Below are 22,025 nucleotides of genomic sequence, written 5' to 3' on the forward strand. Positions count from 1 at the left end.
CCTCCTGCTGACCCGGACTGAGCCACACCCATAGACCCCTTTTGCAGAAGGGGGTGTGGGAGCCAGAGTGGGAGACCTTTTGATTACTTGTGACTTTGTTTCCCCAATGTTATCTGAGGGGGCGGACGGAGATTGGATTGCATACAGCAGGCACTCAGTGGTGAACCAGAGTGTTGGAGAACCCCACTTGACTCTCCAAGGCTCATGACTCTTTCTCTCCTCAGACCCCACCATGTACTGATCAGCCGCGGGTCATCCCGCAGGGCCGTAGGGCGCGGCCCTGAATGCAGAGCCTGGCCTGTTTACCTTGCGGCGGGCTCTGGGCAGGGCCGCGGGGGCTGTCCCGGACCCAGCGCGGGGATAAATAGGCCGCGGGCTTGAGGGCTCAGACAGCAGCTGCAGCTCCGTCGACATGAGCCCCACTGCCTGCGTTCTAGTGCTCGCCCTGGCTGCCTTGCGGGCTACGGGCCAGGGCCAGATCCCACTGGGTAAAGCCGCTTAGTGAGGGGCATGGGTGGACAGAAGGCCTCTCAGTTCCCTCAAGGCTCATGATTCCTGCTCCTTGGAGCTTGGGGTCCGCTCTCCAGGAATGTCCGGGGTTCCTGAAAAATGAATCGGCGGGTGGAGCTTGGATGGCCCTAGAGAAGGCGGGAGGGGTGATGGAGTGGTTGGGTCGCCCATCACTGGCCCCTGTGGATGCAGGTGGAGACCTGGCCCCACAGATGCTTCGAGAACTCCAGGAGACTAATGCGGCGCTGCAAGACGTGAGAGAGCTCTTGCGACAGCAGGTAAGGAAACAGAGAGGGAGACAGCAGCGTAGAGACAGAACAGGGACAGGGCACACAGAGGGGACTGAGGACAGTAGAGAACAGAGGGAGAGAGCGCCGGGTCAGAACAGGTGCAGGGGAACAGCGCGGTGACGAGAAGGGAACAGAAGGGACAGAAAAGGACAGAGGGAAACAGCGCAAGAGCTGAGCGGGAAACAAGAGAGCCTAGGACAGGGCGCGAGACAGAGCGAATGGAAACCGCTAGGGACAGGATGGGGGACTGGATGAACCTGGTCAGAGACCAGGGAGACAGGGGCTCCGGAACGCGCTTGTGCAAAGGCAGATTTAAAGGAGGTGGTTATGGGCACCGGGCTTCCGAGGAAGGGGGTCGTGGGAAGAGGAGGGGGACCGAGAAGAGGGGCTTGGGAAAGGGTCCCGCTGACTTCTTGCCGGGCAGGTCAAGGAGATCACCTTCCTGAAGAATACGGTGATGGAATGTGACGCTTGCGGTGAGCACAGCCCGGACCCAAGGGGCGGAGGAAGGGTGGGGGCACAGAGTGGAAAGGAGGAAAAGGGCTGGGAAAGGAGGCTGGCGGGGGCGAAAGTGGACGGCGACCCAGCGGACTGGACGCGGGGAGATGCGCGGAGATCAGCTACAAGGCTGGAGGCTCGCACAGCCGCAGGGCGCACGCGCGAACATGCCCAGTCCCAGCGTGGGCTAATTCGAGCCCCCTTGGGGGCGTGGTCCCGAACGGCCCCACCCTGGGCGGGAGAAGCCCATCTTGTGGGCGGGGCCGGACAGGCACCTCCTCCGGGCGGGGCCCAGGATGGCTCCTATCCTGGGCGTGCCCTAACTTCTGTGGCTCTGCAGGAATGCAGCCCGCACGCACCCCCGGTCTGAGCGTGCGGCCAGTGCCGCTCTGCGCACCCGGCTCCTGCTTCCCCGGCGTAGTCTGCACGGAGACAGCTACCGGCGCGCGCTGCGGCCCCTGCCCTCCGGGCTACACCGGCAACGGCTCGCACTGCACCGACGTTAATGAGGTGCGCGGGCTCCCCACACCCCCGCCGTCCTGTTCCTACCCGGGCCGACCCCACCACAAATTCCCTCCATCCAGACGACGTCCCCCTCATCCACTGAGGGTATTCTCCTGGAGCAGCCCCTCGCAGCCCGGGTCTCCAACCCAGAAGACCTCACGTCTAGCAGGGGGGCCCCACCCAGCTCAACTCCATCACTATATCAGACGCACGCTCTGACCACGCCTTTTGCCCATATCGACGCCCACTCCAACGACCCCTTGGTCGCCGGGGGTGGCTCTCTCCAGCCCTTCCCCTCACCACTGGGGCTCGCTCGCCCGGACCACGTGTCTGCTTTGGAGAGTCGCCCTCGACGGGGTGATCGCTGCCGTGCTTGCAGGTCCAGGCGGCCACTTCCTCCCTCGGCTGGGGATGCCCGCCCCCCAAGTTCATTTTCTCATCCCTAAGAGGTCACAACTCCATGCCCATGAAGGCAAAGTCGTCAGCGACCCTCGGGTTCTTTATCCCGTGTGGCACCGTACTTCAAGAGCTGGCTGATGGCTCTTAAGCGCCCTGAAATGCAGAGGCTTGCCAATCCCTTTGAGTTCGAGGCCAGCCTAGTATACATGGTGTGTTTCAGAGCAGGGAGAGCTATGCAGTGAGAGCCTGTCTCCAACAAAACAAACCCTTTGCCACGTCCAGGAAGCCCCAAGGTCCGGGTTCTCTCTGTCCAGCTTTGGGCTCCTAATCCTGTGTGCTCCTTTCTCACAGTGCAACGCTCACCCCTGTTTCCCGCGCGTGCGGTGCATCAATACCAGCCCTGGCTTTCACTGCGAAGCCTGTCCCCCTGGGTTCAGCGGGCCCACCCACGAGGGTGTGGGGCTGACCTTCGCCAAGACCAACAAACAAGTAAGGGAAGCAGGGGACCCTACATTTACGGCAGGAGGGAATGAAAGGCATTTTGTCCAGAAAACTCGTTCTAGTGAGAAAGTTCTTGAAGGGGGGGGCGGGCGCAGGTTACAAAGAGGCGTGACCCGTGTGAAACGTGTTTTGCCTGCCTGTGGTCTCCGTCCCCCAGGTTTGCACAGATATTAATGAGTGTGAGACCGGGCAGCACAATTGGTTCCCAACCCGTGTGCGTCAACACCCGGGTAAGGAAGGGACGGTGAGGTTGACCCCATCAAGGCGTGAGTGGGTGACCCGCTGACGGCTCGCGCCTGCGCACAGGGCTCCTTCCAGTGCGGTCCCTGCCAGCCCGGTTTCGTGGGCGACCAGACGTCAGGCTGCCAGCGGCGTGGGCAACACTTCTGCCCCGACGGGTCACCCAGCCCGTGCCATGAGAAAGCAGACTGTATTTTGGAGCGCGACGGCTCAAGGTCCTGCGTGGTGAGTGCAGGAGCATAGGGCGTGGAAGAGGGTCCCGGGGCTCCGGCGTGCCTGGACATTTCCACCGACTCCCCTATGCAGTGTGCGGTCGGCTGGGCCGGCAACGGGCTCCTGTGCGGACGCGACACCGACCTGGACGGTTTCCCGGACGAGAAGCTTCGCTGCTCAGAGCGCCAGTGCCGCAAGGTGGCCGTGGCCGGGAGGGCGTGACCGGGAGGGTTTGGTGAGCCAGGTAGACGCGCGCCTCACCCCCGTGTTCCCGCTCCCCAGGACAACTGCGTGACGGTGCCCAATTCAGGGCAGGAGGATGTGGACCGGGACGGCATTGGAGATGCTTGTGACCCGGATGCGGACGGGGATGGAGTCCCTAATGAGCAAGTAAGGCTGTGTAGGGTCCGTGGGCGGGGCTTGGTGGCAGCGTGACCTCTAGGCTTTCGCTAGTTATCCAGCTTCCGGCGGAGGGACCAAACCTTCTCGGAGATGGGCTGGTCTGGGAAGTGGTCTTTAAATTTTATTACATTTACTTATGTGTATGTGCGCGCGCGAGTGTGTGCTCGCGAGTGGGACACTGCGTGTGGAGGTCTAAAAGGCTACTTGCAGGAGTCGGTTCTCTCTTTACACCGCGTAGGCTCCCGGGAAGACTTAACTATGGCTTTTCCTACTCCCTTGCCAGGCAACTGGGACATGATCTCTGTCCCATGCTGACCTTGCTTTCTACTCGTCCTGCCTTCTAGGACAATTGCCCGCTGGTTCGAAACCCAGACCAGCGCAACTCGGATAAAGACAAGTGGGGAGATGCCTGCGACAACTGCCGGTCCCAGAAGAATGATGACCAGAAAGATACAGACCGGGATGGCCAGGGCGATGCCTGCGACGATGACATAGATGGCGACCGTGAGCATGACTGGGGAGTGCAGGGTGGGACCCATCCCTCAGTGGAGGTACCTGCAAAGCTTGGAACTGAGTGGTAACTTGGCCTAGAGAGCCCTGATGTGGCTAGAGTTAAGCAGAGGGAAACAGGAAGCCAGTTCTGGTAGAGAAGAGAGCTGAGGCCTGAGTGGCAGGGTTGTCCAGTTTAACATCCCTGGTGGGCTTCAACAAGGTGCGTAGCAGGGGATGGCCGGGACTCCTGATCTTCCTGTCTTCACCTGCTGAGTACTGGGATGACAAGTGTGTACAACCATGTCCTCCTTGGCCACCCTTTTTTATTTTACATTGTTGTTACTGTTTTGAGACAGGGTCTCTCTCTACGTAGTCCCAACTAACCTGGAACTCACTGTACAGACCAAGCTGGCTTCAAACTCAGAGATCTGACTGTCTCTGCCTCTTGAGTGCTGGGATTAAAGGCGTGTGCCACTGTGCCTACTTTAATTTTTTTTAAAGATTTATTTATTTATTATATATAAGTACACTGTCTCTGTCTTCAGACGCACCAGAAGAGGACATCAGATTCATTACAGATGCTTGTGAGCCACCATGTGGTTGCTGGGATTTGAACTCAGGACCTCTGGAAGAGCAGTCAGTGCTCTTAACCACGGAGCCATCTCTCCAGCCCCACTTTAATTTTTTTTTAAGATTTACTTTAATATCTATCTATCTATCTATCTATCTATCTATCTATCTATCTATCTATCTATCTATCTGCTGTAGCTGTCTTCAGACACACCAGAAGAGGGCATCAGATCCCGTTACAGATGGTTATGAGCCATCATGTGGTTGCTGGGATTTGAACTCTGGAAGAGCAGTCAGCGCTCTTAACCTCTAAGCCATCTCTCCAGCCCCCCCACTTTAATTTTTTAAATCTTGTTTTATTTGATTTATTTTTTTCTAAGACAGGGTCTCAGGGGTTGGGGATTTAGCTAGTGGTAGAGCGCTTGCCTGGGAAGGCCCTGGTTTCGTCCCCAGCCCGAAAAAAAGAACCAAAAAAAAAAAAAAAAAAAAAAAAAGACAGGGTCTCACTATGTAGCTCGGTCTGTCCTAGAACTCAGCACAGTGCCTGCCTCCAGAGTGCCAACATGCCCAGCAACGTTTTTATGTTTTAATTTATCTATTCTGTGTACATGCGCCTTGTGTGTATGAATGCCATGACACACATGTGGAGGTCAGAGGGCAGTCTGCATTGCAAGAGTGGGTTCTCTCTCACCACATAGGCCCCAGAGATCAAACTCAGCCCCCTTGGCCATCTGTTTATGCCCGTAGAGTTCTGTCCCAGCCCTGATCTGTGTGGGGATGGTACCATCCTAGCCTGGCCCTATTCTCAGAATCCTGCCTTAGTTCTCTGATTTGTCTCAGGAATCCGAAATGTAGCTGACAACTGTCCCCGGGTGCCCAACTTTGACCAGAGTGACAGCGATGGTGATGGTGTTGGGGATGCCTGTGACAATTGTCCCCAGAAAGACAACCCGGACCAGGTGGGCCACTTTCTATGTGAACTTTAGTTTGTGGGGCACGATGGATCCTGCCGAGGGCATCCTGAGGGTGGGAAGGATCTGATTTCCTAGCCCTGACTGTGATCCTTGACCCCATTCCAGAGGGACGTGGACCACGACTTTGTGGGTGATGCCTGTGACAGTGACCAAGACCAGTAAGAAGCCTTTGGGAAGGTAGCAGTGGAATGTCCCATGATAACCTCTTTTCCGAGTCTCATTGTCCCTTCTCCACACTCAAGGGATGGGGATGGACACCAAGACTCCCGGGACAACTGCCCCACAGTGCCCAACAGCGCCCAGCAGGACTCAGACCATGATGGCAAGGGTGATGCCTGTGATGACGACGACGACAATGACGGAGTCCCTGACAGCCGGGACAATTGCCGCTTGGTGCCCAACCCGGGCCAAGAGGACAATGACCGTAAGGGTGTAAGGGTGGTGTAAGCGTGGTTATTACCTGGTAGGTGGCCTCTTGGTCAGTAGCAGGTGTGGGTGTGGCCAGCAGCTGGTGTGAGGAGGCAGAGGTGCCTGGTGTGGGCGTGGCCAGCAGCTAGCATAAGCTATTGGGAGGAGCCAGAGCTGAGCCCACAGTGTCCTACCTTCTTTCAGGGGATGGCGTGGGTGACGCTTGTCAGGGTGACTTCGATGCTGACAAGGTTATAGACAAGATCGATGTGTGCCCCGAGAACGCCGAGGTCACTCTCACCGACTTCAGGGCCTTCCAAACAGTTGTGCTGGACCCCGAGGGTGATGCGCAGATCGACCCCAACTGGGTGGTGCTCAATCAGGTGCGGCTAGGACTGGGGTGGTGGTCTAGGGGAGCCCGGGCGCCGCCTCAGCAAGACCTTCACCACTCGGCGCTAGCCTGAGGCCTTTGTTCTTCCGACCTCACCAGGGAATGGAGATCGTTCAGACCATGAACAGTGACCCTGGCCTGGCTGTGGGTGAGGCGGGGCGGGACGAGGGCGGGGCTATGGGGCGTGACCACGGAGGGCTGGGCTACAGAGCAGACCGGTCAGCTCTGTGCAGACCGGAAGGGTTGGGTGGGTCCTTTGGGGCGTGGTCGTGGGAGGCGTGACCCCTGAGAGGTAGAGATCGGAAGTGCTTGAGGATGTGGCCAATGTTATGCTGGGGTGTGGCCTTGTTTGGGGGAGCAGGTCTTGTTTGGAGGGGCAGGGCCTGACTCTGAGGTGTCTAGAGCGAGCAGGCTTCTGGAGGCCCCCTTCCTCTCTCCCCTGCTACAGGTTACACGGCATTCAACGGTGTAGATTTTGAGGGAACGTTCCATGTAAACACCGCCACCGATGATGACTACGCTGGCTTCATCTTCGGCTATCAAGACAGCTCAAGTTTCTATGTGGTCATGTGGAAACAGATGGAGCAGACGTACTGGCAGGCCAATCCTTTCCGGGCGGTGGCTGAACCAGGGATTCAGCTCAAGGTGCTGGCTGGGCTGGTGCCTTTCTGGTCCCTGTGCCTACACACACTATACTCTTCAGCCTTCACCCCCAAAGCCTTCATAGCCCTCCAACATTGTCCCACAACCCTCAAAATTGTCATCACTCCTCATCTTCCTCACTCCTGCCTGGCCCCCACCTGCACCCACCACCACTGCCATAGGCTTGAATCCTCCCACAGGCCCACAAATACTTTATCCAGAGGGTCGGGAAGATGCCTCCTTGTTACAGTGCTAGGGGCACAAGCAAGGAAACTGGAGTTTGGGCCCCCAGAACCCACATAAATGCTGGGTCTGGATGGTGACCCACCTGTAATTCACAGCCTTGAAAGGCGGGGACAGGAATGATCCCCAGAGCAAGCTGGCTAGTGAGACTAGCCACACTGGGAAGCCCCAGGCCTCATGGAACAAGATAGAAAATCTATTAAGGATGACTCCCAACAACTTCTGCCCTTCACTTACATGTGCATGCACCCACGTACATGCAAAAACATGCATACTTAGAAAAAAATGAAGATAGGCCCTGTATAAAAAAAATACCCCTTGGGGTCACCACATGTCCCTTTGGGCTCCCAAGCCTGTCATGGAGCCCTAGATTTCCCTGGACACCCGATGTCCTCCTGCACACACCTCACAGCAGGTCCCCAGTTTTGTTATCCCAGCAGGCTACCGCATCCTATAAGGAGCCAGGCCCTGTAGATCCCCTAAAGTGTGCCTGTATTTCCAGCACACACACACACACACACACTCCTGGCACCCACAGTGGCCCAGCCAAGAGCCAGGCCTTCCCTAAACCCCATCCCCTAGAACTCCCACCTGTTCTACTAGACTGGGCTCTGATTCCTTTCCTCCCCTGGCCCGTGGCAGGCTGTCAAGTCCTCTACAGGTCCCGGGGAACAGCTCCGAAATGCGTTGTGGCACACGGGGGACACAGCATCTCAGGTGCGGCTGCTGTGGAAGGATCCTCGAAATGTGGGCTGGAAGGATAAGACATCCTACCGCTGGTTCCTGCAGCACCGGCCTCAAGTCGGCTACATCAGGTGGGGACTACCCTGCTGCTGGGGGCCCATGTTTTGCTACTGCTTTAGGAGAAACGGGTTCCACTTACAGTACACCATGGATCTATCTATGGACAGATGCCAGGACCCTGGTACCTCCTATGTACAGGGCCCATGAAACACATTCTTACAGAGGGAAACTGAGGCAGGGGCCTCGACACTAGTCCTTATCTTTTTTTTTTTCCTTTTCTTTTTTTCGGAGCTGGGGACCGATCGTCCTTATCTCTTGAGTATGAACCAGAGATAAAGCAAGTGGCAAACATGGGAACCCCACCTCATTGCTTGTACCTCACAGGGTGCGGTTCTATGAGGGTCCTGAGCTAGTAGCTGACAGCAACGTGGTGCTGGACACAGCCATGCGTGGTGGCCGCCTGGGTGTCTTCTGCTTTTCCCAAGAGAATATCATCTGGGCTAACCTGCGCTACCGTTGCAATGGTGAGCTAGAGGCCAGAGGGCTGGATCTAAAAGGCTCCAGAAACCTCTCTCACCTGCTGCCTTTCAATCTGCAGATACAATCCCTGAGGACTATGAGCGTCACCGGCTGCGGAGGGCCTAGGGACCCTAAGAGGGGCCCCGCTGACTGATGGACTGCGGTAGCATTGGCTACAGGTGTCTGGGGGTCTGACATCCTTCTGAAGGGATGTCTGGCCTGGGGAGGAAAGGCAAATAAATAATGTATGTGGGGGACTGGCTGACTTTGGTCACTGTTGAAGGGGCACTGTGTGGAGGGGCCTCCAGGAAGGCATAGGGTCTGTACACAGTGCCCTAGTCACTGATATAGTCAGGGGCATGCAATTCACTACAGAAGGTGACCCCTCTGGAATATTCTAAGGTATGATCAGATGGGTGCCTCCAAGTTCGAGGAATCCCAATCACTGAATGGCTCAGTGGGAGGTATTCAAGGGGCTTGGACCTGTGTGGGGCTCAGCCACAGGAGGATGAGGTAACTGGGAGGGAGACTGCAAAAAGAGGAAGAGGCCCAGACGAAAACATTGGGTTTTTATTACATTTCATTACAAAGGGCGCAAAAATACAAAGAAGCGTCTGCGCCAGAAGGTGGGGCGGGCGGCCGTGCGTGCCCTGAGCAACCTGACCCCCAACTGCGGTGCCCACGCGCACGGTCCACAGACATCCGCAGCAGCGGAGTGCGCATGCTGGGGGCAGAGCCAGCCTGGGCACGGGGAGGGGAATGTGGGACCAGCCATTTGCATATATCAAAGGGGCTTCCCAGCCCATGGCGACCTGTTTCCAACTAAGGGCTGAGATGGGGCCTGAGAAACAGAGCCTGGCCTCTGGATTTAAAGCCACAGCCCTGTTCTCATGTCCCTCTGTAATCAGAACTGCTGGGTTGGATTAGGCCAGGCCTGGGTCACCCTGAAATTCTAGAGCCCCAAGAGATGGGGCAAGACTTTGCCCCGTGTGATGGATCCCTGGCCCCAAGGAAAGGCTGAGTGCAGAAAGGGTAGCTGGTACCATCATGGGGCCCTGCTGCTGCCCCCACCCTGCCCAGGAGGTTGGGCCCCTGAGCCCAGCAGGGTTGAGAAAGAGGAAAACAGGTTCAGGGCACCCCATGGTCTTGGGAGTACCCCAGCACCCAGGCTCGAGAGGATACAAGTCCCTCCATCTTCTGCCCTGACAAGGAGATGTGGCTATGACCAGTGGGTGGCAGGCAGCTGTGCCACGCTGAGGGCCATGCCTAAGACAGGAATGATCAGGGTCTCCAAATCACTCACCAGATCCCTGAAGGAAGAGGACCCCTCCCCCCACCCCCGGGAGCCAAGGTGAAAGGGGTTTAAAAAGGACCAGGTTACCATCACACTAGAGTCAGACCACGTGGGGTAGACTGCACCACAGTGTCCTCAGCTGGACAGCTCTTGAGGGATAACAGCCAGGCCCAGGGCACAACTATACAACCCCATGCCTGCGCACACAGCTCCATCAAGACCCTGATCCCAGCAGCCCTCTCAGCCTGTGCTGAATCATCTCTGCAAAAACAGGAAACTCAGAAGGCAGTGGACCAACTCTAGGCCCACTGTGAGAAGAACAGCGGCCAACACTGGTGCGGGGTTGCCGCCTCCTGCCTCCTCCACGCCTTTTGCCTGCTCTTGTCCTGACTGGAGTGTCAGGACTGTTGACTCTTGACACCAGGCCCAGTGTGACAGCTGTCAGCCATCCTTGGGTGCTGTGTAGTAGCATATGGGTCCCGCTAGGGGGCTCCCCTGTATAAGAGTCTTCCAAAGAGCTAAAGGCTAGGCTAAGTACCAATGGACTTCACAGAACAGCATTGGATAGTGTTGCAGAAAGGGGACATGACAGGGCCTTGGGTGGAGGGGACAAACCATTTCTTAGGACACAGAAAGGGGCTGGGTCCAGCTGCATTGCTGTTTTGTGGGGCTTTGGGTAGATAACTACTGCCCCAGAGGCCTTAAAAGTTTAAGGTAAACTGAGGCAGCTGGGCATAGTGTTATCAAGATGCCCCAGTCTGATTTCTGATTCAGGGAAGTGGGTTAGACACCCACATGGCCGAGAGGCTTGGCTGAAGCTGGTGACACATGGCTAAGGTTGAGGGGGGAAAAGGCCAGGCCTGGCTCATGCACCTGACCTCAAGGGCGGGTGTCAGTCTGTCCTGAGAGCACAGATGTGGGCAGAGGGTCTATGCACATGCTGAAGGGTGGCTGCTCCCAGCAGTTCAATGGCTCACAGTATATGTGTGTCACCAGCTGAGGTCCCCACGGCCTTGAGCTGTCATCTTGGGATGTCTTGGCAATACAGGGGTATTATCGGACAGGTAACCTACGTCTAGAAAACAGACACCTCCCAGGAGTCCCCAACGGCAGCCAGGCCCCGGGGAGGGCAGGGTGAACCCTCTGGACCATGCGTGCACTCCAGTGCTGGCCCCTGGCTGGGTCGTGAGATGCCCACAGCTGCCTGGGGTACTGAGGCAGGGGCATATCACCTCATCCCAGAACTTGGCAATGAACTGTCACATTAACAAAGTTCCATGCACTCTCGGCTGTAGGGCATTGAAAGCTGGGCCACCAGCATAGGAGGGCCATGGGGCCATGTCTGTCCTGCCCGGGCTCACTGAGAACTTGGAAGGCCAGTGACCTGGAAGCAGAGCCTTGCCTGGGAACTGCATCAGCCTCTCTGCCTTGTTAAGGCCATTTGTTCAGACTTCTACAATTCAAAGAGAATCAGACCCCATCATGTGTACTTTCTCTTTCGCTTTTTTAAGCAGGGTCTCATGTAGCTCAGGCTGGCCTTGATATTTTAATCCTCCTGCCTCCAGCTCTCCAGTGCTGGGGTAACAGGTGTGCCACCATGCATGTTTAATAATAATAATAATCATAATCATAACAATAACAACCCTAGGATTCCCTTCAAGCCCGCACCATGGTGATAGAAAGGCCTGAGACCTGGACAGGTGAACTGGACAAACCAATGCTGTATCCCCAAGTCCAGGGGGGAAGGGACGGTGATGAGAGGGCAGCAGCTTTCTCATGCAGGCAGCCACCTAGTTGCTTGGAGAAAGATACACACAGCTCTTGTGCTCCCCAACCCCCAGCATGGGCATGGGCAACATCATAGAGAAATGATCAAGCCAAGGCCTGGGCCTGTGGGGCAGAGGCAAACGACATGTCAAGCTATAACTTGGGGTGGTGGGGATCTGAGCTTCCAAGCCAAAAGTGGCCCAGAAAAGACAAGCCAAATCCGCAGCCCCCAATTGTCATAGGGAATCTTAGTGCAGAGACACCAGCTGACGCCAGCCACCTGCTGAGGCCTGGCCGGCACCTTAGGGAAACTCAGAGGGAGAGGGATCTCCGGAGGACCCAGTGAAAGCCAAGGCCGTTCCTAGAAATCTGTCCTGTGGTTCTTACAGACACGCCCAGCCACCAGGACCTTGTATCCAGCCTAGTCTTTGCCCACCCAGCTCTTTGGAGTTGAGACTAAGGGCCGGTAAGCCCAGGTCTGGGTGAGCCCCCAGCTTGCAAGTGCTTCAGGCTGCTGTTCCAGTTAGCTTTAAAGAGGTCAGGGAGAGACTGGGGGTAACACATGCTGCCAGGCAAGTCTGGGGGGTCAGCTACCGAACGCCAACAGAAACTGAAGGAAAAGCAGAACCCACCAGGGCCGCTGCTTCCCGAGCCCCAGATCTTAAAGAGCAGTGGGGACTGGTCACGGGACAGGGAAGAGCGAGGAGAATGCGCAGGTGGCCCGTGACCCTCTATCTCTGCACCACCATGCTGACCGTTGCCCAGCAGGGGGCAAGGGTGGCCAAGGAGGGCACCAGCTGCTTCAGTGGGCTCTGTCCATGCCGCATTTGGCCACCGGTCGATTGTTGCGCTCTAAGAGCGCTCAGGAATATAAAAGGCAGCCATCCAAACAGTGTTTATTCTGGTCCAGGTCTGCCCCTTCACTCTGCTGTCTTTGCCCTGGGCACAGTGGGCATGCATGACCTGACCAGGACTGGGGACGGCGGTGGGGGGAAGGAAGGCAGTGACAGCTGAGAACAGTCGAATGGACGGCGCACCTCAGCCTCTGGGGCGCTCCGTGCCCACACCCTAGCCCTCTTCGCACAGCACATCTGGGAGGGACACTTTGGGTATCTTGGAAGTGGACCACTGATGAGGGAGGGCTCTCACATCCCCAGTGAGGGACGAGGGAGTGAGCATGGGGAAAGTCCATGGGGCCAGGTGCTCACAGCCTTGGCCATCAGCCTGGCCCCAGGTGGATGGACGGACAGACAGAGAGCCAGCCTAGTACACAACGGCCTCACGCCAGGCATCATGGGAGGTGAATAACCGGGGTGGCGGCTGGCAGGGGGCGCCGGGCAGCATTGCAAGCTCAGAACCACAAGCTTGGCCGTTGGCAAAGGGGGGCGGCACTGCCATCCCCAGTTTGGGGCAGCGCCGTTGGAGACTGACCAGCAGCGGGTGGCAGGCTGACCAAAGCCACTCACAGGCGGTCCATTCGGAAGGTGTCCTCGGTAGCTGGGTCAGCGAGGACCATGTCGGGGTCATTCAACATATGAAGTCCGTCCAGGGTCAGGGGATCAATTTTCAGCTCGTCCAGTGGAAACTGGTGGTCCGAATCAAAGCTGACATCACTGACCCCTGCCAGTGTGCTGCTCAGTTCCTTAGAGAGGCTCGGGGGTGACTCTCCTGTCACTGTCAGGTGGGGACAAACAATAGGGCTCAGCCTTGGCTCCAGGGAAAAAGCCACCAGGCCATTACCTTCTATCAGTGTGAGAAGTAGGGGTGGAGGGGACAGTTCACCCCAGGGATTGTTCTGCAGGGCACCCCTAGGGTGTTCTCTGCACCATGGGGAGGTAGACACTGACACTGGGCAGGCAAAGCAGGGCCATGGATCTGCAGAGCATGAGTTGGTCCCAGCCCCGAGGACAGAGGCCAAACAGCTGCAAAGCCACATGGTAGGTAGCAGGTGACAGTGTGACCTGACCTGCCCTGATACGCCCTTGGACTTGGGGTCTGAGGTGCACAGGTGGGTCATAGGCTGTCTCCATGGGGATCCAGCTCCTTTTACTGTCAGGGAGGTGCCTGGCAGGTCCCCAGGCCTAGAAATGAGACTACTCTGACAAGGCTGCTGGGACCATTAGCTTAGATGGGATTCTAAGCACAGAGGGCGTCCTATAAACCACAGGGGCCCTGAGGTCTCTACCCTGGGTGTGCCACAGTGCCCACAGGAGTGGGTGTGACACTGTCCCCAATAGATCTAGACTATACAGAAAGCATTCCTTTTTCAGGCTTATAAGATAAAGGCAGATGGTTATGGGCACTTGGGGTGAGTGCTAGATGGAGTCAGGTTTGGCCACACTGTTCTCTGTAGGGATGGAAGGGCCTGCCCCTTGGGTATGCGGGTTCTGGGTTCTGCCAGCACATGACAGAGAGACCACTGGGTTCAAGTATGACCAGCTTGGTCCTAAACAGAGGGCCCCGGTGTGTGGTGAGTCTCCCTGGCTGAAGATGAGGACAGAGGGTCATAAAAGAGGGCTGGATTGGGCTGGAGAGATGGCTCAGTGCTTAAGAGCACAGACTGCTCTTATAGAGGTCCTGAGTTCAAATCTCAGCAACCACATGGTGGCTTATAGCCATCTGTAATGAGATCTGATGTCCTCTTCTGGTGTGTCTGAAGACAGTTATAGTGTACTTATATATAATAAATAAATCTTAAAAGGGGTTGGGGATTTAGCTCAGTGGTAGAGCGCTTGCCTAGCAAGCGCAAGGCCCTGGGTTGGTCCCCAGCTCCGGAAAAAAAAAAAAAAAAAAAAAAAAAAAAAAAAAGAAAAAAAAAAATCTTAAAAAAAAAAAAAAAAAGACTGGTGAGGGAGAGGGAGCACAGCTGTAGTGTGAGGCCAGGGAAGAGCGCACTGCAAAGACAGCTAGGCCACAGGGGGGCAACAGTCCCGTGTGTGCTGAGACGGCTGAGGATAAACACCACAGTGTGAGAGGATGGACTGGGGTGGACAGAGTCCAACATGCGGAGACTCTGAGGGGTACTAGACCTGTCACATTTGCAGTGGGATGCAGGGTCCGTCTGGGTCTTCCGTCCCCCATTCTGTGGAGGAGGCTAGCCTCAGCCCCAGCCCCTTGTCTGGCAGGGGCACTTGTGAAGAAACTTTTCATGCCCCACCACCGACACCCCAGGCCTTACCCGTGAGGATGATGTTGGGGATTCCGCCATGGCCTGCGTAGCCGAGTTGCTGTGGGTCCTGAAGGCCTCCGTGGCTCCCGCTCAGACTCATCATGGCAGCCTGGGAGTAGTTGAGTGTGGAACCTGGGTTGTACAGGCTGCTGGAGCTGATGGCATTTTCCATCATGTTAAACTGCTCCAGCTATGAAGAGAAACCAAGAGAGACTGAGGACAATAGGCCGCTATGGCTCCTCCCACCCGAGGCTACTCCTCACATCCACAGCCTCGCTGGCAAGATGGTGGATAGAAGATGGATGGCAAACGAAACTCCAGGCAACCACCAAATCCTCCCCAGCTTCTCCGTCCAGCAGCCCCCACCATGCCACTGCATGGTGCTTGAGGCTGGCCCTTCCTCCCCTGTGACCTTGAGCTCCACTCTGCAGGAGTGTACAGAGGTCAAGGGGGTGTGGTCAAGTCATCCTCGGGGACCTTTGCCCCCACAGCCCACAGCAGGATGCGGGTAGAGCAGTGACCTGGGCCCGCTCACCTGGCGGGACAGAGCATTGGCCTGCCTGGCTGTCATCTGCTGCTCATAGTACGCATCCCCAAACACGCTGCCCAGCGTGGACGTGTGCTGTGGACAGAAGAGAAGCCCGCTGTGGTTGCACCCTAAGGCCCAGGAAGCAGTGGGGCGGGTTGTCCGATGCCTTTGCTGGGGTTCCTGGTCTGTGCTTCCCATGGCCTGGCTGGCTGGGATAAAAATCCCTGGGGACTCCCAAAGGGTGGGACGTTTATCTTGGAGTGCTCAGGGGAGTGCCCTGACCCGAGGGTGATGGTTTTTCCCCATACCCACTCCCAGGGGCCTCTAATGCTCCCCAAAGCACTGCCCCATCGATGCCCCTCCCTGGAGCCTGAATACAGGAAACATCACTTCCTAGGGAGCAGGGACTGTGGGGAGGTGCTGGCGAATCCTGACGCTGAGGACTGGTGACAGGCTGTGTGTGCATTCCCTGTTTGGGATGTAGTGTGTTCTTGGGAACACATGGAGACAAGGCAGAGGACACATTCTCTAGACAGTACAGTGCAAAGGACACAGCAGGGGACAAGTCACTGCCTGGGGCTGCCTGCCTGTGAGACCCCAGGCTCGGTGGCATTGAAATCCTATCACCCTTGCTTATCAGCCGAGGGGAGCTAGGTGCTTTAGGGTCTAGGGAAGCTGGAAAGGAGCCCCTGTAGGCCACATCAAGGCTGTGCCTGCAGCTGGCTGGGACACGGACAAAGGGAAATAGACAGTTGTAAGTGTAGCTTAAGCCTTGTGAAGCTGCCATTGAAGGAAGCAACTCAGGGTGAGGCCTTAACCTGCTGAGGTACAGGCCTGACTGGACAGCCACAATAGCTTGTGGAGAGGGTACATCAAACATGAGAGAGCACATGGCCAAGGCCCAATGGGCGTCTGAGGAAACCCAATGGGAAGTCAGATGTGGTTGTGTCCTGGCACCTCTGGGTTCTGGGAGAAGCTTGTGCCTCTGCAGTCCCTCATTGGGGTCAAATACTCAAATACCCCAGCAGCACGGTCCAGGCCAGCATGATATACCTGTTTTCCATATCAGAGACACACAGAGACAGGCTGAATGAAACAGGGTGAGCTGCCTGCCCTGGCTAGGACAACCTACTTCTGCTTAGGACAAAGAACGTCATGTGACTTTTCAGAAAAGTGTGTCATGGACCGTGGACTCCTACTCTGTCCTACCTTCTCTGTGTCCCTGGATCTCAGTATGAATGGCCAAGAGTGCTGACACCAGGTGCTGAAGCAAGTGGATGGTCACCATGGGGGACCTTATCTTTGTCTTTGTTCCCGGAAGCAAGGCAGCCTGGTGCTCCTGCCTGGCTCCTGCCTGGTGCTCCTGCCTGGTGCTCCTGCCTGTCAGGAACCTATTGCCCCTGTACTGGGTTGAGGACGGTTAAAGACCAATACAAGTCTCTCTGCCTGGGGACATTTAGGGTGGGGTGGCCCCAGGATGGTGAGGCCCTGACAAGTTCTGAGGTGACTGAGTCACACAGCTCAGCTCCTCAGCTCAGTATGGAGTGAACAGGGCAGGGAGCCAGACTGCAAGGAGAAATGAGGGACACTTGCTTAGGCTGAGCTGGACCAAAACAGAAATCAGAGGCCTGGCTTGGCAAGGGAGCAGGATCTGGTGCAGGACTGCATTGGGTCAGCAGAAAATCTGGGGCTGGCTTGGTGGGCTGCCACAGAGCTGTCATCCTAACACTGGGGAGGCTGAGGCAGGAGGATTCAGAGTTTGAGGCCATGTGGGCTACACAGTGAATCAGGGGATTCCCTGGGGTGTATAAGGCCCTGTTGCAGGATATCTGATCATATTGTGAACCCTGAGATTGTGTTATTTACAGGAAAAAACCTATCTTTAGTTGTGGTAAGGCTCAGCCTTGGCACACACCTGTAACCCAACAGCTTTCTGCTTAAATATTGTAAACAGGATTAAATGAAGTCAACCATGGGTCAAGAGGCGGAGCAAGCAACCACTTGGCAGAAAGTGAACACAGGATTATTAAGATAAGGGCTGGAGAGATGGGTCAGAGGTTAAGAGCACTGACTACTCATCCAGAGGTCCTGAGTTCAGATCCCAACAACCACATGGTGGCTCAGAACCATTTGTAATGAGATCTGATGCCCTCTTCTGGTGTGTCTGAAGACAGCTAGCTACAGTGTGCTCATATATATAAAATAAGAAAATAATTCTTTAAAAAGAAAAGAAAAGGGGTTGGGGATTTAGCTCAGCGGTAGAGCGCTTGCCTAGCGAGCGCAAGGCCCTGGGTTCGGTCCCCAGCTCCGAAAAAAAAGAAAAAAGAAAAAAAAAAAAAGAAAAGAAAAATCCAGAGTAAATAGGAGTCAGGAGGATGGATAGAGTGGCACAGGAAGTAGAAGTGAGGCACATTCAGTCTGGAGGGAGGGTTTTTTTCTAGATGTCATGGGAGAAAGGCACTGCTTCTGGAACATTGGAGGAAGGTCAGCTGGGGGCTTCTCTACCTCCCTGAACCAGCAGGCTTTCACCCCAGCATCTGGCTCCTGAGTCTTCATTGATAAAATTGAACAATTGAAATTTTGTTAAAAAACACAACCCTGTGTGAAAACAAAACTCCAACAAAACAAAGGCCACAGTCAGTCAAGGGAGGTTACAAACTGTCAGCTGTGACACTGACAACAGATCCAGGGACCAGGGGTGGAGGCAGGACAGCCATAGGCTGGCTGGCCACCTCAGCTACACCCCAGAGAGGCTCCACCTTAATCTTCACAGGCCTTGGAGCTTCAGGTTCCATGCCCTAGGGCTGTTCTGGTGTCCTGAGAACCTTTGAGCTTGCCTGGTGGGGCACGGCCCTGGGTTGATGGAGGACAGAAGGTATGGGATGGAGGACAGCACTGGGGAGCACTGGGCACATGGGGCACACAAAGGCATGGGGTGGAGGACAGCACTGGGGAGCACTGGGCACATGGGGCACACAAAGGCATGGGGTGGAGGACAGCACTGGGGAGCACTGGGCACATGGGGCACACAAAGGCATGGGGTGGAGGACAGCACTGGGGAGCACTGGGCACATGGGGCACACAAAGGCATGGGGTGGAGGACAGCACTGGGGAGCACTGGGCACATGGGACATGAAGTGGCACAGGGCCAGTGGAGGGGGCCTTACCTGTGGGGAGCTTCCGGGGGAGAAGCCTTGGTTGGAGACTGGCGAGGTGGGGGACTGGGTGGCTGGTGACCCTGCACCCGTGCGGTACTGCAGAGCTGGTGCCTGTGATGACAGACAGTTATGCTTTACTGACCCCTGCATGGGCCCAACAGACCTGGGCCTGATGCCTGGGCCCTCAACAGTAGACTCCACACAGGTAGTCAGTGGCTTGTGAGAATTCAAGTGTCTCCCTTGAGCTCTGAGGTGGAGAATGTGACTGTGAACCTGGCGTCTCAGGGCAACTGCACACAGAGGGTTGCAGGGCCCACTTGGAGCCCACAGCAAGGACTCCTGCTGATGCTAGGCCTGCTCCTGTGAAGAGCTGAGGGCATCAGGCACAGTGCCCTCTGGATGCACCTGCACATCCCGACATAGCTGCACATCCAGACTGTGATCCACACACTCCTAAAGCGCAGCGTGTGAACACACACAACTGACAATCACCTGCACGACCCTACTCATAAACACCCCCACACATTAACACACATCTCACACACGAGCACACACACACTGAGGGCCCAGGGACCCCCTCTTAGGCTTACCGAGGTGACATCAATCCCCATTGGTGGCTGGCCTGGGCTCTCTGTAGGTGACTGGGGAAGACTGGATGGCACAGTGACTGCGAGTGGTGGCAGCTGGGGCCCCCGAGTCAGGCTGGCACTGGGCAGCAGTGGGCCACCCTGAGGGAGCCCCACAGACACTTGTGGGGGTGGTGGCTGCTGTTGAGACACAGGCGGAGGTGGGGGCGGTGGCTGGGGCTGCGGGGGAGGCTGCTGAGAGCTGGCCTGGGTGAAGAAGGCGTAGGGCAGCTGCTGCTCCAACGACAGGGCATCCATGGCCACGGCCTACATAAGACAAGGATGAGGGGAGACACTGACCATGGTGCCAGTGGGAGCATGGGTGACTCTGTGGTTCCGACCCCCACAGTCAGTTCTCCTTGGAGCAAGAGAGCCAAACGCGGTGAGGGCAGACCTTCCACAGGAAGTGAATGAATAGGCAGAGGCCTGGGCAGCACTTGGGAGGCTGAGGCGGGAAGGTCACTGTAAGTATGGGGCCAGCCTGAGCTGCTGACTGTGTCTGCCTAGGCACTCTGATGCCTGATGATGGCCCTTGGGCCACTGTAAGACCACTAGGTTAGCCAGGAGCCACCGGTGACACAGGAGATGGGAACTGGGGGAAGATGAATCCAAGGTCACCCTCATCTACTCAGTGCTATATGAGCCTTGTCTCAGAACCAGAAATACCAGGAAATATGCATCATAAAAACCCTGGTTTGTGCAGTTTCTGTTCAAACTTTTGTGGATAAATAGTACCAACAGAGCTGGAGAGATGGCTCAGGAGAGAGAGCACTGGCTGCTCTTGCAGAGGACCTGGGTTCAGATCCCACACCCACATGGTGGTTCCAGGGGACCTGACACTTCTGGTCTCCAAGGGAACCTGCATGCACATGGTGCACATAATTCACTCAAGAACATATGTACACATTAAAAATACATACAGACATAAATAAAACTGGTAAAAACAAGACCAAGGTCCCACCCACCTCGCCCTCGCACCTGAGTGATGGGTGACAGTGGAGACAGGGTGGGTGGCACCTGCTGGGCCTGCTGCCGCCTGGCCTCTGTGCTCAGGGACAGGGGGCTGACGACTGCTGGCCGGCGCTGTGGAGAAGAGCTGGGGGTGTTCATACCTACAAAGGAAAAAGGGGCTGGGCCAGGCCGCAGCACAGCCACCCGTGGGAGAAGCTGTCCCTGGCCAAGCCTGGGATGGGGCTGAGGAGGGTCCTGCCAGTGACCATCCTGGTTTCCCCAGCCCAGCCCAACAGCCTACTTTCTTCTACCTGCCCGAGGAGGGCGTGTCACAGGGCCCCAGCCAATCAACACTGCTTCTAAAGTAACCAATCAGAGCCTATCTTGGGCTGGGGGGGGCATGTGCTGCCCATAGTTGGTAGAGGGGAGTTTTCAGTGCCAGGGTCCTAGTAGTCCTGCTATCCTGATGACAGGGGTAGTGGGTGTGGCCCTACCCAGATATCATGGTACTCCCTGGCTTTAGAAGATGATATGCCTCTCTACTGCAGCGCGCGCACACACACACACACACACACACACACACACACACACACGTATAAATATGTATGTATTATATATGCATATAATAAACACACATGTTATATAGTGTGGAAGTGCTTTGCCTGAGTGTATGTCTGTGCACACACCATGTGTGTGCCCAGTGACCATGGAGGCTTCCAGTCCCCTGGAACTGTAGTTATGAATGGCTGTGAGAGACCCTGTGGCTGCTGGAAACTGGACCTGGGTCCTCTGGAACAGCAACAACTGCTCTTAATCTCTGAGCCAACTCTCTGATCTCCTTTTAGTTTAATGAATTCATTTTTTTGTTTGTTTTTTTGAGTCAGAATTTCTTTGTGTAGCCCTGGCTTTCCTCAGCCTCACTGTAGACCAAGCTGGCCTTGAACTCACTGCCTTCCTCTGCATCCCACGTGCTGAGGTTAAGCAGATGCGCCACTGCTACTTTATATTTCTGCTTATTCTTTTGAGGTTTGTTTATGGGTAGCTCAGGCTTGTCTCCAGATGGCTATATATTGAGGATGACCTTGAACTCTTGAACCTCCTGTCTCTGCCCCGAGTCCTGAGGTGACAAGTGTGAGCAAGTTTTTGCTGTCCTAGGGCTCAAACCCAAAGGCTTTGTACATGGTAGGCATCCAAGCTCATTTAATACAGAGCTAGCCTGGAACTCACGGAGGATCGCCACCCCTAGCCCAGGCTGGCTCTGGTGTCAGAGCAATCGCCCAACCTGTTTCTCAGACACATTTCAGGTCTTTGCCATCACAGCCCATCTCCCAGTCTGTCTTGGCTGGGCAATTCTATCATATGGGAGGTCGGGTTTCTAGAACACCAGGGCCCTCCCCAGTTGCTACCCAAACTTGTTCTTTCCTGTCAAGGCATTTCTTGATGACCCAGTGCCCTTCATCCACATCCTTCTTTGGCACCCTCAGGATGATGGGAGTCCCTTCCCAGCACCCCTTCCAAGGCTGCATGAACTGAAACCAGAATCCTCGACACCCTGCCCCAGCCCTGCCCCGGAGTAACAGGCCTGTACCCGCCAGGGCCACTGTGGGCCTGGCTGCCCCTTCCCTCACCCCGCCTTCCCCCAGGAATCTAATCCCTGAATGCTGAGGTGATGAGGGACCTGGGTGAGATCAAGGGCACTGGGCAGAGTGGGGGCTGCTGCTTCATCCTGGGCACCAAGCCAAGCAGGCAGCAGGCCCTTTGATGACAGGGGAGCCCCGAGGGCCCTGCATTTGATGCCCCCCTCCCCAGGTTACTAGGACACTGCTTCCTCATCAGGAGCTATCAGATATTAACAGCGGAGGCCTCAGGGAAGTCAGCAGCATAGGGAGGACTTGGCACCATGGAGCCAAATGAGGCCTCCTGACTCACCAGGAGTTTTAGGGCCTGCCTGCCTGCCTGCCTGCCCTGGGCACCTTGTTGCTGAAGGTGGG

At 56.1% G+C, this 22,025-nt stretch overlaps 2 protein-coding genes across 3 annotated transcripts in view; one reads left to right on the forward strand and one right to left on the reverse strand.

Annotated features, from left to right (window-relative positions):
- The first annotated feature begins 719 nt into the window (after positions 1–719).
- On the forward strand, positions 720–8,797 carry Comp (cartilage oligomeric matrix protein). Its single transcript, XM_032918471.1, is given in 19 exon segments — positions 720–788; positions 1,225–1,276; positions 1,639–1,808; positions 2,553–2,690; positions 2,860–2,912; positions 2,914–2,932; positions 3,009–3,167; positions 3,249–3,353; positions 3,438–3,545; positions 3,902–4,061; positions 5,460–5,578; positions 5,699–5,751; positions 5,836–6,017; positions 6,206–6,384; positions 6,492–6,540; positions 6,841–7,037; positions 7,920–8,092; positions 8,406–8,545; positions 8,620–8,797. Coding segments are annotated over 19 exon segments (2,169 nt in total). The 5' UTR covers positions 720–722; the 3' UTR covers positions 8,667–8,797.
- Positions 8,798–9,089: 292 nt separating this feature from the next.
- Positions 9,090–22,025, reverse strand: part of Crtc1 (CREB regulated transcription coactivator 1) — a 55,846-nt gene continuing 42,910 nt past the window's right edge. Inside the window, exons 9-14 of one of the 2 annotated variants that reach the window (XM_032918472.1) lie at positions 20,062–20,195; positions 19,048–19,350; positions 18,467–18,568; positions 15,306–15,392; positions 14,780–14,960; positions 9,090–13,275 (exon numbers count right to left, since the gene is read on the reverse strand). In XM_032918472.1, the coding sequence (XP_032774363.1) occupies positions 13,064–13,275; positions 14,780–14,960; positions 15,306–15,392; positions 18,467–18,568; positions 19,048–19,350; positions 20,062–20,195 (1,019 nt within the window). In that variant the 3' untranslated portion in view covers positions 9,090–13,063. The remainder of the gene's footprint in view (positions 13,276–14,779; positions 14,961–15,305; positions 15,393–18,466; positions 18,569–19,047; positions 19,351–20,061; positions 20,196–22,025) is intronic. The other variant, XM_032918473.1, reaches the window with a different exon arrangement.

The sequence above is a fragment of the Rattus rattus genome, chromosome 13, assembly GCF_011064425.1.
Source record: "Rattus rattus isolate New Zealand chromosome 13, Rrattus_CSIRO_v1, whole genome shotgun sequence".
In the NCBI taxonomy this organism is placed as follows: domain Eukaryota; kingdom Metazoa; phylum Chordata; class Mammalia; order Rodentia; family Muridae; genus Rattus; species Rattus rattus.